This window comes from Trichosurus vulpecula, chromosome 1 (genome assembly GCF_011100635.1).
Source record: "Trichosurus vulpecula isolate mTriVul1 chromosome 1, mTriVul1.pri, whole genome shotgun sequence".
NCBI lineage: Eukaryota > Metazoa > Chordata > Mammalia > Diprotodontia > Phalangeridae > Trichosurus > Trichosurus vulpecula.
This window is the reverse complement of record NC_050573.1, coordinates 282033800-282050943: the sequence shown is the minus strand read 5'-3', so window position 1 is coordinate 282050943 and position 17144 is coordinate 282033800. Positions and strand designations below refer to the sequence as shown.

The window sequence follows — 17144 nt, the reverse complement described above, 5'->3', positions numbered from 1 at the left end:
TTAAAGGGGAAATTAAAAAAACTTAAGCCTTTCCTTCGAGCCGGAATCGAACCAGCGACCTAAGGATACCTAAGGAGCTCCCGCCTCTACAGTCCTCCGCTCTACCAGCTGAGCTATCGAAGGAAGCTGCGGAGATAGGCCCAGGATGGCTCCATAAAGCTGCTCCGCGCTTCCTCCCGCTATCCGTATACGCCGCTCCCCCTCCCGCCCCCCTCTGCCCGCTTTGGGAAGGGAGAGCGTGGCTCCTACCCCCTCCCCACCTCCCACCCCCTTCCTTTCTCACCTCCCGGTAGATAAGAAGCCTCCCCGGCTAGCTTTCCGCAAGCTGCCCCTAGCTAGTCCGAGTAGAGCGCCCACCCCAGGGGCCCAGGCACTGGAGGATCTGGGAGGGTCTGAGCCGCAAATGGGGAGGGGAGGGGCTTTTAGTTTGGAGGGGCTCTTTATTCTGGAGGGTGGATTTCCAACTGGGGCTTGTAAGGAAATGGATTGCACTGAAAACAAAGCACCATTTGTAGGCCCGGCCCAGAGGACCCCCAAATGCGGCCGGAGGGATTTCCTTTTGTCTCCCTTTTCTCTGTCTCTTTCTTTCTCTGCCTCTTTCCCTGCCTCTTCTGTCTTCCATCATTGCCTCTTTCTCTCTTCTTTCTATTATTTTCTCTGTCCCTGCCTCTTCTGTTTCTGCCTCCCTCGTTCTTTCTTCTCTCTCTCCTTCTCCTCTCTGCCCCTGCCTCTTGTGTCTTCTATCATCGCCTCTTTCTCTCTTGATTCTCCTCTCTCTTTCTCTTCCTTTCTGTCTCTTCTGTTTCTTCTCTGTCTCCCTGTCTCTACTCTGTGTCTGTCTCGTTCTCCTCTCTGTCTCTCTCCTCTGTGTCTCTCCCTGTATCTCTGTCTCTGCCTCTCCGTGTCTTTTCTGTGCTTTCTCCCTTTCTCCACACTCTCCGTCTCTCTGCCTCTGTCGTTATAGCGATGGCCTCGATTAGGCTTTTATAAATTAATATTTTCTATTATTACTCATTCATTGTTTTTTCTCTTCCCCTTCTTCCCTTCCTCCCCTCCCCTGGGAAACAAAAAAAACACAAAAGCGCGGCTGGGCCCTACAAACCGGAAACGCCCCCTGCCTTCAAGGCGCTTACCTTCTACCGGGGAGGTCTATAAATACACACATAAGTAAACACAAGGTCATTTGAGGAATATGTAAATTTAAAGTTGTAAGGGTCAGGAAAGGAAAGAAATCGTTCCCTTCGATGGCAATATGAAATCTATACGTTTGCATGGAGTCGAAGGAAAAAAAGAAAGATTTAAATAAAAGCAGGGTCTCCTTCGAGCCGGAATCGAACCAGCGACCTAAGGATGTCTCGCGCATGCGCTTCCCACTACAGTCCTCCGCTCTACCAGCTGAGCTATCGAAGGGACACAGTTCAAGCTGGCGCCCCCGTGAGACTCAACACTTAACAGCCGGGGTTGACAAGTTCCCTGTGTCTAGCTGGAATCGTTGCTTCGCGCTTGCGCACACCCAACTACTTACCTGTCCACAGAACCCAAAGGCCGACCTAAGCCAAAGTCCCAGAGTCGGGCTCCTGTGGGCACTAAAAGCTTTTGCCCAGGTCTTGATCCCAGACCCTAGCAGCGGCGGCAGCTCTGCACACCTTACGCACCTCACCCACGCTGCAAATCCATTGGTAAATACGGCGCACCACTCCCGCCCTTCTATACTTTGTGTAGACGCCCTCCCCCGCCCGCTTAGCGTAGGGCCAGTGGCGCAATGGATAACGCGTCTGACTACGGATCAGAAGATTGTAGGTTCGACTCCTACCTGGCTCGCCTCTTTTGCCAGGGATGGGATATTTTTATTTCAATTTTTTGCGGATTGAGGTGGAGTAGTGGAATGGAATAGAATGTTAAATTGGAGAACCTCCATTTTCACTTCTACATCTAACCACAGAGGACAATTAAAATATATACAGTATACCACCATTCAATATAACCCAATACCATACCCATACCGATCCCATGAGCCTTGTAAATCTCTCCGCGATGTGCCTGGCACATAGTAGGTGCTTTACAAACATTTGCACAGAAGACAAGCTTGGATTTCGTATGGTCCAATCAGCAATCAGTATCTTGTACAACAGCACCAGTCTTCAACCTTGTAGCCTCAGACCAGGGTCCCTAAATCAGATGGAGCAGCCCATTTCTCCATGGGAGAGCACTAGTTAACAGCTAGTTTTTGGTGGGTTTCTGTTCCCCTGACATGCAGCCTAAACTTGCTTCTTTGCACCTTCTCACCATCGTCTTTAATTTTGCCCTCTCAGAACAAACACAAATCTGGTATCTCTTCCTCTAACCACCTTGCTTAACCTCAGTTAAAGGTCTTTAGGTCCTTGAATACAATCCATCCTTGAACTTAATTTTTGATTAAAGAATCTTTTAACTTTGCAGTAATTTTAGAATGTAGTATATTAAAGCGTATCTTGTTTTTACTACTAACAGAAGCGATCTTGGCAAGAAAGGATTCACCCGGTATATACGTTTGTAAATAGGATTTCTGATTTTTTTTTTCTGCTTTATGTACTTTGTCTTAACTTTGTGGTAAATGACATGAATTTTATGTTAAGGCTAAGTTCATTTTCCTGAAACACATTTTTTTGGGGGGTAATTATTAGACTCTGAATTTGGAATGAAATCTTACAGGTGTTTAAAATGCACATATTTAAAAGTAATTCTGTTTTTTTACCTCATCTATTTAAATCACAATTTAAAATTTTCCCTTTTCTGTTAAATTGATGCTAATTAACATTGTCTTCGATTTTTAAAGCAGAGGTCGGTAAACCAGGCTTCTGTTTTCCAGACTAAATATCACTAAACTTCAACTGATCTTCCTATTTTGTGGGCTCCCGTAGTGTAGTGGAGTCAGTCTGCACAGAAGTGTGTGACTTCTAGCCTCCTTGGCAGCTAAGTGGTGGAGGGTATGGGCAATCCAGGGTTAGGGTTTGGCAAGGCATGAATGAATGTGATAGGATATCAAGGCAAGGGATTCAAGGGTCAAGTTCAGTGACCTCTTCAACTATGAGTCAGGTCACAGGAAGAAAGGGGCTAGGAAGGAAGAAAATCGGGCTAGAGCCGAGAACCAGAGTGGGGCAACAGAATGGTGAAGAAAAAAATTACCTTTCTTGCCAAGGCCAAACACTCTGCTCCTGCTGGTGATCTCACCATTAAAAAAAAAAATCACCTCCAAGAGTTTGTCTCCACCATCTCTCTTCTACATTATCTCCTGGCTGCCTCCCCACTGCCTAAAAACATTACCAGGTTTCTCCTCTCCTTCCCAAACCTTCATTGGACCTGCTATCTCTTCTAATTTGTTTATGATGTGCTCTTATATCTAGGTCATGGATCCATTTGGAGCTTATCGTACTGTATAGTTTGAGATATTGGTCTAAGCTAAATTTCAACTGTTTTTAGAGTTTTCAGAGTAGTTTTTACTGAATAGTGAGTCCTTAGCCTTATAGATAAGGGCTTATTAATTTATTGAACATTATGCTATCTATGCTTAGTCACTTCACATGTTCCACGTATCAATTTTTTTAACCAGTATCAAATAGTTTTTGATGATTCCTATTTTGTAGTATAGTTTGATATCTGGTACTGCTAGGTTCCCTTCCTTCTTAATTTTTTCATTATTTTCTTTGAGAGTCTTGACCTTTTGCTTCTCCAGGTGAACTTTATTTTTCTAGCTTTATAAAATAATCTTTCATAAACTGATTAGTATGATATTTCATAAATAAACTTTGGTATTACTGTCATATTATTGTCATTACATTGGTACATCCCAACCATGAGCAATTAATATTTCTCCAATTATTTAGGTCTGTCTTTATGTCTGTATTTTTTTTTAACTTACATTCATATGCTTCCCATATGTATCTTACTGGGGGGACTCCCAAGTATTTTATATGTTCCATAGTTATATGATAAAATTGCTTCTATCTTTTCTTGCTAGCTTTAATTGGTAACATAAAAAGATGAAGATTTATGTAGTTTTATTGTGTCTTACAATTTTGTTGAGGTTCTTAATTGTTTTAATTAAGTTTAGTTGAATCTTTAGGGTAGACCATCACATCATCTGCGAACAATAATTTTGTTTCTTCTTTGCCTGTATTTATTCCCTCAATTTATTTTTTTTTATCTTGCTTTACCTCTGTTGGAAAGACCTTTAGCACTCCCCACCAATAATGCTGGTTCTTCATTTTAGATAGATACTGTTAACTATAGTAAGGAAAGGTCCATTTCTTCTGATGCATTTAAGTTATGTGCTTTTTAAAAAAACGGGAGTTCTAGTTTGACAAAAACCTTTTTAGCATCTCTTGATACATGTAATTCTTGTCTTTGTTAATAATTTAGCCTACTATATCATATTTATATTTAAAAAAAATATTAAACTAACCTTGCATTCCTGGCATATAAATCCAACCAAATTGTTTTATAATATTTTAAGATGTTTCTGCAAGGTTTTTACTAATATTTTATTCAATTTTTTCCATTGATATTCAATAGGGGTATTGCTCTATAGTTTTCTTTCTCTGTTTTGTTTCTCTCTGGCTCATATATCAAGAACATACTTGTTTCACAAAGGAATTTGGGAAGATCCCTTATTTTCCTATTCTTGTAAATAGGTTTTATATTGTGTCTGTATGTGTGTGTGTATATGTGTGTGTATGTATGTGTGTATAATGTGTATATATTAAGTTATAATATTAGAATAATTTTTTTCTGGCATTGTCTTACCTAAATTGTCTATTCCTTATTTTGTTAATCTGCGTATTTCATATTTTTCTAAATATCTATCCATTTAAATGATAGTTAAGGTGGCATATAATAGGGTGAAGTACTTTCTAGTAATTTCTTTATTTCCTTGTAATTGTTGTGAATTCTCCATATTTGCATATTCTTTTCACATACCCCGTTTATGTGAGAGTAAGTTTCTCCTTTCAATTTTTCCCTAGGGTTCCTTTTTCCCTTCTTTTTCTTTACTCACTTATAACAAACAAAACAAAACAAAACAAAACAAAAATGCACCTGGGTCCTCTGTTTTACTTTAGTATTCTGAAAATAAACATCTTTCCCCCCACTAGTAATAAACAGGTTTGGAGGTGCTGGGACACAAAGAATGCCAAGGCAAAGTTGCCTCGAATGAATTCATACATTCAAGCCTTCTCTTAGTCAAGTGGCAACAAGTTTATTGTAACATTTTAGCCAAAGAGGGCAAGGGTCCTTAGGGAACCTGTGAGATAGTGAGTTTGGTTCTGGGTACGGAAAAGGGACAAGGGAAAGTATGCCAAGGATTCTAATTAGGTAATCTAGTCCAGGTGTCTTTGGGAGCTATGGAGAGGAAAATGTAGGGAGTTTTGCAGAGATAACTTTGTTAATACCAGACACTCAGGGAGAAAAGACAGTTTTTTCATTTAGTTGCCAGAAACATGGACCTTGGGAATCTGGTTCGAGGAAGAGTCCTTGGGCCAGCCAGGGACAAAAATCTTTGGACCAGGCACCCCTGTGTCTGCTCTGATAAGAGAATGTGTTCTGCAGCAAGAGAAAATTTTCTCACAGGGCAAGAGGCCTACTGAAAAATTGGGAGGCTTCCAGAGATATGATCTTAGGGCTGGGGCCTCATCAGTAGAATGTGATCACTCTTGACCTCTTTGGAGAGGTGTACCTACCGACTCTGGACCAAAAAGAGGAGGCCAAACTGGAAGCAGAGATTTATTAGCATGCTAAGACCTGCTAATTAGCAAATTCAGATTCCTCCTGTACAGATTTAGTTTTTGTAACCTTTTGGGTCTGCATGGAGCACACAAGCAATTAGCATTCTGCAACAACTTAAGATGGAAAAGTAAAGCATTTCATAGGAGAGAGAGGGCTTGAGATAGAGGGAGATAATCCAAGGCAGAAAAAGAGAGCATTGGGAATGCCAGCAGCATGCTTTATTGTCAGAAAAGAAAATGTCCCTTGTTCAAGCGCAAGAAGCAAGGAGAAGAGACCAAATACTTTTACAAAGATGAAACCGCTTTCACTTACATTAAACTCCCACTTATGTTAAATAGCGCTGAACTTAAAAGCATCAAAGCAAGTAGCTCTTTTCTTACTCTAGTTAGTAGTATTGCGGATAGGGTTGTACCCCAATATAGCCTGGGGGTGTCATTGTGTCGCTTTCTGGGAGGCAGCTTCTTCTCCCCTCTTTCCACCTCCTCCAAGGAAGACTCTCCTTCCTGCCAGGAGGGGAAGGAGGAGGTGGGGGGGGGGGGCAGAAGCTGACGGCGAGTACCAGGCTAGAATTATATCTGTTTGTTCCCTTAAATATTATTTGTCTAAGGGAATGAGGTTTTTCAGGTTCAGTCTAACTTCCGATCACTTTCATTATTGGGGAAAACTGCTCCCCCCCCAAGCTTTATATCCAAGACTCCACCCCCTTCCCATCAAGTACCAATTCCACAATGAACATTCACATAGCAATTAGCCAAGAAACCCATTTATCCAAATCATAGCAACACAGAAATCAGAGGAGGTATATCAGAAGAGAACACAGGCGAACGTATGCCAGAAAATACAAAGTGAAGGAGCTCTCCCATTGGAAGCAAGGTAACTTGGCTCAACCCAGATCTCACCCAGGGCGAAGTTCCTCAAAGTCTCCAGTGTAGCAAGCTGGAGACAGGGACATGATGGAGACTGCCAGCTCCTCTCATGTTGGCTTCTTCCCAGAGTCTTTTCCTTCAGCAGCTGGAAGTAGGTTTGGCATCCGCCATCTTCCCTCTTGAAGCTGGAAGCCAGAAGCACCCAGAGTCTGAAGAGACACAATGACTCAAAGAAAGTTTAAATAAGACTGGAGAGACTCTCCTCTCTCCCACTCTGGACAACGCCCTCCCCACCCCCACCCCTGGAGTCCCTCAATAAGGAGAGAGTTCCATACCAATGGGTTGCAGGACTGGGGTAACATTATCTATCTAAAATGAAGAGCTAGTTTTAGACAAAACTGCAGTCCAAGGACAGCAAGTAGTTTTTATGGTAGCGGATGAGACCGTCCGTTTTGCCACGTTCTTGCATAGAGCCTCAAGACTTTCTATTATTAGGTCACATGGTGGTTGGGAGATTACTACGTAGTTAGCCAATCAAGATGAAGCACTTGTGCTTCCTCTCTCCCTCCCTCTTCCACCCCCATCGACATTTTGCCCTAACCAATGGAACAAAATGTATTTACTATAATAAGTTTCTCGTGATTCCATTGTTTTCATTGCAAAGTTTTTATTCGGCTCTGGCCTTTTCATGAAGATGCTTAAAAGTCCTCTATTGCAGGTCTATTTTTCCTCTCTAAGATTATATCTAATTTTTCAGGATAAGTTGTTCTTGGTTTGTAAGGCTTTATCTTTTGACTTCTGTAGTATTACAGTTCAAGATTTTCTCTTCTTTATAGTAGTTGCTGCTAAATCCTTATGTGATCCTGACTTCAGTACATCGCTGACTCCTTGGTACTTGAACTCTTTCTGGATGCTTGCAATAGTTTTTCTTTAACTTGGAAGATTTGGGCTATGACATTCCTTTTGACTTTAAATTTTGAGTTTTTCTCGGGAAATGATTGATGGATTTTCACTTTGCCCTCTGATTCTAACAGACCTGGACAGTTTTCTTTTATGATTTTTTTTTTTAAAATATGGTGTCACAGTTTTTGTTGTTGTTGTTTGGCCATAATTTTCAGAGAGCCTAATGATTCTTATATTTTCCCTCTTCAACTTGTTTCCCTAATCAAGCTGGAGACAGCTTTACATTTTCTAATTTTCCCAATCTTTTGATTTTGTTCCAATTTTTTGTGTCGTCCCCAAGAGCCATTGAGTACTGTTTGTTTCATTCTATTTTTCAGAGAGTCTACTACTTAGGTAAGGTTTTCTACCTTCTGTTATTCATCCTCTTACCAATTATCTCTTACAGCATACTTACTTTACTTAAAATATCATTTACATTTTGCTTAATTTATTCCAGCAACTTTTTTATTCCTTATGTCCACAGAATTTTTTTCCCCTTAGATTTTGCTTATACTTGTAGAAGAATTAAGCTCTTATTTTGTGTTTACCTCTTGAGCACCACTTAGATCATAGTGTTTCTTCATTGTGTTTGAGTTTTTCTTGTTTATAGCAGTTTAAATTCATAATTACTATTGATTTCTTTTTGGAAATCTTGAACATCGTTCAATCTGGTATGCCTTTTCTTTATTTTTCCCTAGTTTGTTCTCATTTTATTTTGTTTTTCAAATAATAAGTATTTTTCTCTCCTTCCCACCCTTCCATTTAAGAGAAAAAAAAACAAACCTAATATAAAAATATGCATAGACAAGCAAAACAAATCCTCATATTGTACATGTCCAAAAATGTATGCCTCATTTTGTATCTTAAATCTATCACTGCTTTGTCAGGAGATGGGTAACACAAGTCATCACCAGTCCTCCAGAATCATGGTTGGCCAACTCATTAATCAGAAGTCTGTTTTTTACAATGTTTTACAAATGTTTTTACAATGTTGTTATTGCATAAATTGTTTTCCCGGTTTTGCTCCCTTCACTCTGCATCTGTTCGTACAAGTCCTCCCAAGTTTTCCTGAAACAACTCCCTTCATCATTTCTTACTACAGGATAATATTATTCCATCATATTCATATACCATAACTTGTTCAGGAATTCCTCAATTGATGGGTTACCTCCTCAGTTTCCAATTCTTTGCTGCCATGAAAAGAGGGGCCATACATATTTTTGTACATATGAGTCCGTTTCATTTTTCTTTGATCTCTTTGGAGTGTGGAATAGATGTATCACTAGATCAAAATTTAATGACTTTTGGAACATGGTTCCAAACTGCTTTCCAGAATGGCTGGAGCAGTTCATAGCTCCACCAATAGTATTAAAGTGCTTGTTTTCCTACAGTCCCTCCAACATTTGTCATTTTTTTTAGAATATCTTTACCAATCTGCCAAGAGATGATATACATGAGTATAAGGTAGAACCTCTGCATTACATTAATTTGTATTTCTCTGATGATTAGTTATTAATAGTACTTATTCATATGACTACTGATAACTTGAATTTCTCCTTTGAGAATTGCGTATTCATATCCTTTGGTGGGAAGGAAGAGGAATCAACATTTATTAAGCACCAACTATGTTCCAGGCAGTGTGCTAAATACTTAAGAAATATTATCTCATTTGATCCTCACAACAGCCTTATGAGGTGCTATGATTCCCTATTTTACAATTGACAAAAATGAGGCAGAGAAAAGTCAAATGATTTGCCCAGGTTCACACAGTTAAGGGTCCAAGTCTGGATTTGAACTCAGGTCTTCCTAACTCCAAGGCCAGCACTCCATATCCTTTGCCACCTAGCTGCCTCTCCTTTGACCATTTATCAATTGGAGAATGGTTCTTAGTATATCTTGGAAATGAGACCTTTAATAGAGAAACTTGTTGCAAAGGTTTTTTTTTTTTCATTTGGTGAGATAGAATTACCATCTACAAGGGTTCCTCTCTTCTTCCTCAACATAGATTAATCTAGTTCTTCCCTGAAAGGAGATAAGCTATTCCCAAACCCTGATTATCTAAGGGACTAAGATTCAAGCTGCACCTCATATAACTTTCTGGTAGCCTCTTATCATATAGAAGTGGCTTTCTAGTCAACCAAGGTCGTAAAAAAGCCCACATAGATGTAGTTAGAGCCCTTCAGACTTGGCAGATGTCCCCAAATACTGTATTGATGACCAGATGTGTTTCTATATGGAGACAAGGGGAGGAGAGAAACCTTAATTATTTGCTGGAATACCCTTGTTTTCTATGCTATTACTAAGTAAACCTCCTTTTGTGAACTGTTGTATGACCTTTGAAGACATAATTTCATTCCAGCATCAAACCTAACCTAAGAAGGTATCAGCCTGAGTCACACCTGCCCTAATACCCAATTTAACTACTTCACTTTTCACTTTACCTTCATCAGTTTTGTTTGTGAAAAAAGATTTCAATTTTTTATAATCAAAAGTATTCATTTTATCTTTTGGGATCCTATCTTTTGATCATAAACTCTTCTCCTATCCACAGATCTGAAAGGAGAAATTTCTTCTTTGTTGCCCTTATTTTTATGATTTTATGATCTTTTGTATTTGTTACATATCCATTTGGAAATAATGTTAGCATATGGTGTGAGATGCTGGTCTACACCAAATTTATGCCAGACTTCTTTCCAGTTTTTCCAGCAGCTTTTGTTGAATGAAGAGTCCTAACCCAGTAGCCGGGGTCTTTAGATATAACAGTGGGTAAGTGATGAAAAATATGACCCATGTATATCTTTAGGCTTTACATTCCAAGAAGACAGAAGAACTTGAATCACTAAGAAACTCTAATTTAGAATCGAGGACAGTGGATTCACTTTGGAGAGTACATTATAGTCAAAAACTAAATACGTCTGTCTGTCTAGAGTTGCAATCTAATCATCTTGCATACATGCCAAGCAATTCATGCAGAAAGAGCTAAGCAAAATCAAAGTTAGAAATCTAATCTTTGAAAGTAAGCTAAAGGAATAGGAAGTAAAAAATAGAGTTAGATCTATTTGCTTCTATATATTGTATAACTAATCTGTTCTATAGCCTCCTGCTTTTTAATCAATACAAAGCTGTTTTGATACAAAGGTTGTCTTGAGGTCTAATACTGCTGAGCCTGTTTCTTCCCACTTTGTCATTATTTCCTTTGAGATTCTTGATCTTGTGTTCCTCCAGATATAGTTTTTTTTTCTGCTTATATAGAGTAATCCTTTGGTATTTTGATACAGCATTGAATGAGCAAATTAATTTTGGTAATATTTTTATTATGTTGGCTCAGTCTATCCATAAGTAATGAATATTCCTCCAATTATTTGGATATGCCTTTATTTCCATAATGTGTTTTGTAGTTGTAGTCATATATTTCTTACGTGTGTCATGGTGGGTAAATTCCCAAGAGTTTTCTACATTATGAATTATTTTAAATGGAATTTCTCTATCTCTTCCTGCTGAGTTTTGCTGGTAGAATACGCAAGTACTGATGATTTATATGATTTTATTTTTATTCTGCAACTTTGCTGAAATTATCATTGCAATTAATTTTTAGTTGACTCTCTAGGGTTCTCTAAGTATAAACAATCATTTCATCCGCAAAAAGCAATAATTTTGTTTCCCTTTTACCTATGCTTATTCTTTCTTTCTCTTCTCTTATTGCTATAGTTCACATTTCAAGCACAATTTAAAATAGTGGTGATAATGGACATCCTTGCTTTCTTCCTTACCTTTTGGGAAGGCTTCTAGTTTATTGCCATTATGTATAATGCCATAATGTATTTTGTTGTGGGAAGCCCAGGCTCCTTCATGACCTTTTGCGTTGCCATTTTAGCTGAGTTTTTTTTTAATACTCATAACTATTCCATTATATCCATATACCATTTTGTTCTTCCATTCCCCAATTGATGGGCATGCATTTATGTCCTCTTCTTTCGGAGCCAAGATCTTAATCTAAGTCTTCTGAAACCAAATTCAGCACCCTTGCACAAGAATGCCTCAACAAATCAGTCATATAGGAAGAAGAAAAGATAATGGAACTGGGTACTGGTCTCCACCAAAAAATGTAATCAGAGAACAAAACCTTCTAAAATCCTCAATAAATTCCTTATGGAACATTTATGGGGAAATATGAATAAGAATCATCCACCATGAGAAAGTGTGATGGGATTGTGATCTGAATCAGTAGCTTTACCTACACTGATGAGGTCATGGATTCACTGAAATATCGTTTGTGGGGATAAAGAGAGAAAACAGGGATTCGTAGCAAATTGTGGGAAATAGACATCCACTTTGCTGATTTCATCATCTAATCTAAGGTAAATAGCTTGACGTTAGTGAGCTGGAGGGAAAGAGGCTTCACATACCGTCATCATCAGCCTCACCACTAATTAGTAGTTATTAAATGTCACAATCCAAGGGTGTTATTTGAGCATTACTCATATGTGTTAATGAATAACTCTCTTTGACTCCATCTCGTAGTTCAAGCAAATGAACAGCCTAATGCACAGCCAAACACAGAAACTGGTCTTGCCTCAAAGACTGGCCATTTGACTGCTTGGCTATTCCTAGAGTGGACTTAGTGTCGTGGACAAAGGCAGAGAGAGGAATTGGAGTTCTTACACAGAGGCAGTCTTTATTAGCAGCATTTATCAGTAATAATGAACTTCAGATATTCAAGTATATTTGAAACATACAGATGAATTCGGCAGTAAGCCATAGAGGAGAAACATTTGAAACATGTTTAAATTAGGTGCTTTACACTGCAATATTTATCTGTTCTGGCAATCCTCCTACTGTCCCCCTCCCCCAACTGCAAGATCATCACCTTCACCACCATACCACCACCACCACCACCACCACCACAAACTCATTATCCCTTAGCTGGCATCTTGACTATTTAACAGTGGGAATTCCTTTATCCTACCTCCACCCTAGCAGAATTCCCAGATATGCCTATGGCCCCTGCACAACACACAGGAAAGAAAAGTGGAGTTACTATTCCATCTTCAAATTTAGGAATAGCAAAATCATTAATTCACATTTAAATAATGATTTAAGTCTTGTTACCTTTGTGGAAATTAAGATATGTGCATGACATAGGCCAAAGTGTTGGTTATCAACCAAGCCACAATGAGAACCCATTGCATACTCCAATCTGATGCATTTTCCATTATGCAAATTTCTCCAGTTTGCTTACAGGAAGGTTTTACAACCTTAAGGCTTTACAGCCTTAAGTTGCAGCCTCTATGTGGGCCAGCAGCTCAAGGAGAATGTTGCCACTTACGTAAACTTTTAAGTGCAGGTCACATTAAGTGCCTTTAACTTTTTTAAATTTCATTTTAGCATTTGTACTATTCAGGATTTAGAGTTTTATTACCTTGTACCAAAATAAATTATGTTACCTGGTTGTTGTTTTTAAAGAAAATCTTCTGGGAGTTTTGTCTTAGTTTGTTTCTCAAAACACCAATTAAAGACTTGAGCAAAAAAAAAAAATTCTATCTCAATGTCACATTAAGGCTATTTGTCCTTGTATCCCCAGAGCCAGGAACATGTATCATGGGCCAATTGTGGAGGATACTCATTGTTTTTTGTTTTTTTAACGTAGCTAGGGGCAAAGGGGTGACTCTGTAGTCATATTTTGTTAAATTGTTTATACTTTCAGTAGGGACCCCTCATCCTCTGACTATGAACTTCAGTGGAGATGATACAGGCAGACACTTCACAGGGTGAAAAGGGAGGCTCCTTCTCTTTGTGTGGCCTACAAAATGCATTCATTCATTCATTCAACTGCACATTTATTGAAGTCTACCATGTGCATACCTAGTACTCAATACACAAGGCATTCCATCTCCTGACTGTGGCCATTTTCACCAGCTGTTCCCCATGCATGGACTGTTTTCCCTTCTCATCTCTGCTTCCCGATTTCCCTGGCTTCCTTCAAATTCTAGCTTAAAATCCTACCTCCAACAGGAGACCAAATTATCCTATCCATCTATTATTCCATCTTCCTCCTCTCTGCCCAGGGAGTCCCAATATAGAGAAAGATCTATCTATAGCAAAGATACCCCTGAACCCAGATGAGGTTGAAAACTCAAGAACTTGAGTTACATTTACCAGCAGGGGGCAACATATAACCAAATTGCTAACTAGCCTTCACCTTTGCATTAGGGAAGTGTGGAAGGGGTATTTGGTAGCTGAAATTACCCTTGGATTAGGCAGTGTAGTCTGGTGAGCCAGCTACAGCAGGAACCAGCCACTCAAAAGAAAGGTCAGCAGTGAATTGCATCTATGGTGAACCCACAGCACTCACTGCAGTTGTAAAAGCAGTATATTTCAAGGGGATGCTTTTAGGAGATTTTTGTGTTTTTCCAAGTAGATTCCATGTTATACAAGGAGTGTGTGCTTATAAAATCTTATTTCACTTACGGATAGTAGCTACATGTACGTAGTAATAAGATGATATGCTATGCTTAGATAACACCATTAATTTTCTCAAGCACAAGAAAGGCAGCAGTGCATTCTGATAAAAAGACAGATGGAATCTGAAGATTTGGATTTCTGTTTTGGGTCAGCCTTGCCCACCTAACTTGCTAATTGTTAACATTGCTTTGTAAACTGCAAAGCATCATGTAAATGTGACCTATTACTATCTTATCTATTATCAAATCCTCTTCTCCATCCTACAAGTGGTCAGGGTTGGGTCTAAAACCTAGGTCTTCTGATTTCCAAGTCCAAAGGCCCTTTATATTATATACTTTACTTGAGCTAAAACATTTCCCAGGACCGTATGAGCCTATAAATATAATAATGTACATTTAGCAACTGAAGTTCCATTGAGAGGAAATGATAACAAGAAAGATATTTAATGTTTAAAGGAACACATTTTTTTGGAGAGAAAAAAAAATTAAACTCTTTTAAAACAATACATTTTTGCTCCTGCACAATTTTGGAGACTGTTTTTGTCCCCTACTCATTACTTCCCTCCCACCTCTCCTGCTGAAATATGAATGAAGTAATTGAATCAGAAAATGGACAGAACTTCACTCCCTAAGATAGATACTCCCTTCCCTAATGTGTATAGCTGAGCTTTTTTTTTTTCTTTCTTCAAAATGAAACCAGTTCCAAAACAAAACCAAAAAAAAAAGAGGTTTATGAAATTTAGGGCCTGAAAGTGAGTACTCTTGTCTCTGCCTGTGTCCTCAAGCCTCTATGTATCTCTGTCATGTGTCTTTCTTGTTTCTAGTCCAGCTAATCTAAGGCTGCAAAGCCCTTGCAATGTGGCCAGTGGTAGGTAATGACTTTACAGAAAATTCTGAGTCATGGCTCAAAGTAACTGACCCAACTGAACGTAAGGTCTAATATAGGAAAGTAAGTAGAGGGGGTGAAGGAGGGAGAGAGGGAAGAAATCAAGAAGCAGCTATGTATTCTGCAAATCCCAATTTTTGAAATGGTGATTTAGACCTTTCAAATTTTAAGAGGAAACTTTGTGAGGTGCCCTTTAACCTGATCCTTATATTATTCTGCTGCTGGAAGGTCAGTGAAAGCCTGCTAGCTACCTGAGGTACAAGCATCAGGTGCCCCACCCGCAACAACAATCTACAATGATGACATCAACACATTGCAACCCAAAGCCACTGGGAGTTGGCAAATTCCTCTGGCTGCAAGGTGAGAATGGCCCCTTTTTTCCTTAAAATTTTTCTTAAATTCTCCCCTAAAATGTGTTCTTTTAACAACAATAGTTTTTCTTGTGACTGCTTTAGTTATTAGAGGAAAAGAGAGATGCTCCCATCACTGATTACCAGTTTTAGTCTTGGGGTTGGCAGAGGTTATGGTTCAATAAGGGCACACTGGTCCTTAAAACCTGCCAGTTCCCAACAGTCTCTGGGCAGAGGGGTGTGGGATGAGGGGGAACACAAGGTACACTCTTCAGGCCTTTTTTTTTTGTCTAATTGAATCTGTTTCATTAGAAAGTCTACTCAAAGGGAGTCTGCATGCTCAGAAAATTACATTGCAACCACCTGTGCCTAACCTCAAAATAAAGCATAGATGGGAAAGGGATTCCTGGGGTTTTGCAACATCGTTGAGGCTCTTTCCTTCAGGAATCCCTCCACTTGCCAGGCGCATTGCTGCTGCTTCCAGAAGGACCCATGAACCTGAGCGTGCTGGTCATCTATGAGTCTGTGGTATAGCTGCGGGTTTCTTTGATTAGTTGGGTTTTCTCATTTGCGCAGGTCGGCTGGAGGGTGATGGGGAAGTCTGCCTCTAAAAGAAATGAAGCGACATCCTTTTGATTAGATGATATATATATTTCAATAGAAAACAATTAGGTATACATACACACACACACACACACACACACACACATGCATGTACACATACGTATCCATTTTTTGTGTAGGGGCAGCTGGGTGGTGCAGTGGATAGAGCACTGGTCCTGGAGTCAGAAAAACCTGAGTTCGAATCTGTACTCAGACATTTACTAGCTGTGTGACCCTTGCCAAGTTATTTAATCTTGCTTGCTTCAGTCGCCTTACCTGTAAACTGAGCTGGAGAAGGAAATGGCAATCCACACCGCACCCTGCCCCGCCCCAGTATCTTTGCCAAGAAAATGACCTCAAAAGAGGTCATGAAGAATCAATAACACATGTTTTAGATATATAGATATATATATACATATATCTATATTTTATACTATACCCATATATCTAAAATATATTCTAGATATTCTTCCATTTGTTGGCTCCCCATGGAAAAGACAATATTTGCTGGCATAATTTGTCCTACTGCCCAGCTCTCCATTTTCCTGATATTCTCATTTTCTAACCTCACAGCACCACAGAATTTTAGAAGGGGCTATCTAGTCCACTCCTCCCCACCTTCACCCCCTACCATGCTTCACCCTTTCATTTACTGATGAGAAAATGGAGGTTCTTAGAAAAATGACTTGCCCTAGGTCACACAACTGGTTAGAGGCAGAGTTGGGACTCGAGTCAAGTGAACAAGCATTAATTAAAAGCTTACTATGTGGCAGGTATTTTGCTAAGCCATGGGAATACAAAGAAGGGCAAAAACGGTGGCTGCCCTCAAGGAGCTCCCATTCTAATGACAGAGACAACATGCAAACAACACTGTACGTACAAGATCTATATGATAAATTGGAGGAAATCTCCAGGAAAGGTACTAACAATGGAGCAGGGTAGGGTGAGAGAGGAGAACTGAGAAAAACCTCTTGCCAAAGGAAGGTTTTGAGTTAGATCTTGAAGAAAGCCAGGGAAGGTAGGAAGCAGAGGTGAGAATCAAGAATATGTCAGGCTTAGGACAAGCCAGTGAAAATGTATGGGGTCTGGATGTGGAATGTCCTGTTCAAGAAACAGCAAGAAACCAAGTCTGGAAGGGCATCTGTGACGGTATGTGGGTCCTCACCTATACATATTATCCTTTTAGATTCTCATTACCATTTACCAAAGAATGTCGCCAAGGTCAGTCATCAGCATTATCACTTTGAGTCCAGTTTTATCTCTAGCTCTTTTCTGG

The 17144-nt window shown here is 39.5% G+C and overlaps 1 protein-coding gene and 3 non-coding genes across 5 annotated transcripts in view; 1 reads left to right on the top strand and 3 right to left on the bottom strand.

The window, feature by feature from the left end:
- Positions 1-31: 31 nt before the first annotated feature.
- TRNAY-GUA lies at positions 32-123 on the bottom strand. The gene is given in 2 exon segments: positions 32-67; positions 87-123. It is a non-coding gene; the product is annotated as a tRNA-Tyr (tRNA).
- Positions 124-1316: 1193 nt separating this feature from the next.
- TRNAY-GUA lies at positions 1317-1410 on the bottom strand. The gene is made up of 2 exons: positions 1374-1410; positions 1317-1352 (listed from the first exon to the last, which is right to left on the bottom strand). It is a non-coding gene; the product is annotated as a tRNA-Tyr (tRNA).
- Positions 1411-1748: 338 nt separating this feature from the next.
- TRNAR-ACG lies at positions 1749-1821 on the top strand. The gene has a single exon. It is a non-coding gene; the product is annotated as a tRNA-Arg (tRNA).
- Positions 1822-14455: 12634 nt separating this feature from the next.
- DNAJC5B (DnaJ heat shock protein family (Hsp40) member C5 beta) overlaps positions 14456-17144 on the bottom strand; it is a 113180-nt gene continuing 110491 nt past the window's right edge. Inside the window, exon 5 of one of the 2 annotated variants that reach the window (XM_036742178.1) lies at positions 14456-15872. In XM_036742178.1, the coding sequence (XP_036598073.1) occupies positions 15781-15872 (92 nt within the window). In that variant the 3' untranslated portion in view covers positions 14456-15780. The remainder of the gene's footprint in view (positions 15873-17144) is intronic. The other variant, XM_036742179.1, reaches the window with a different exon arrangement.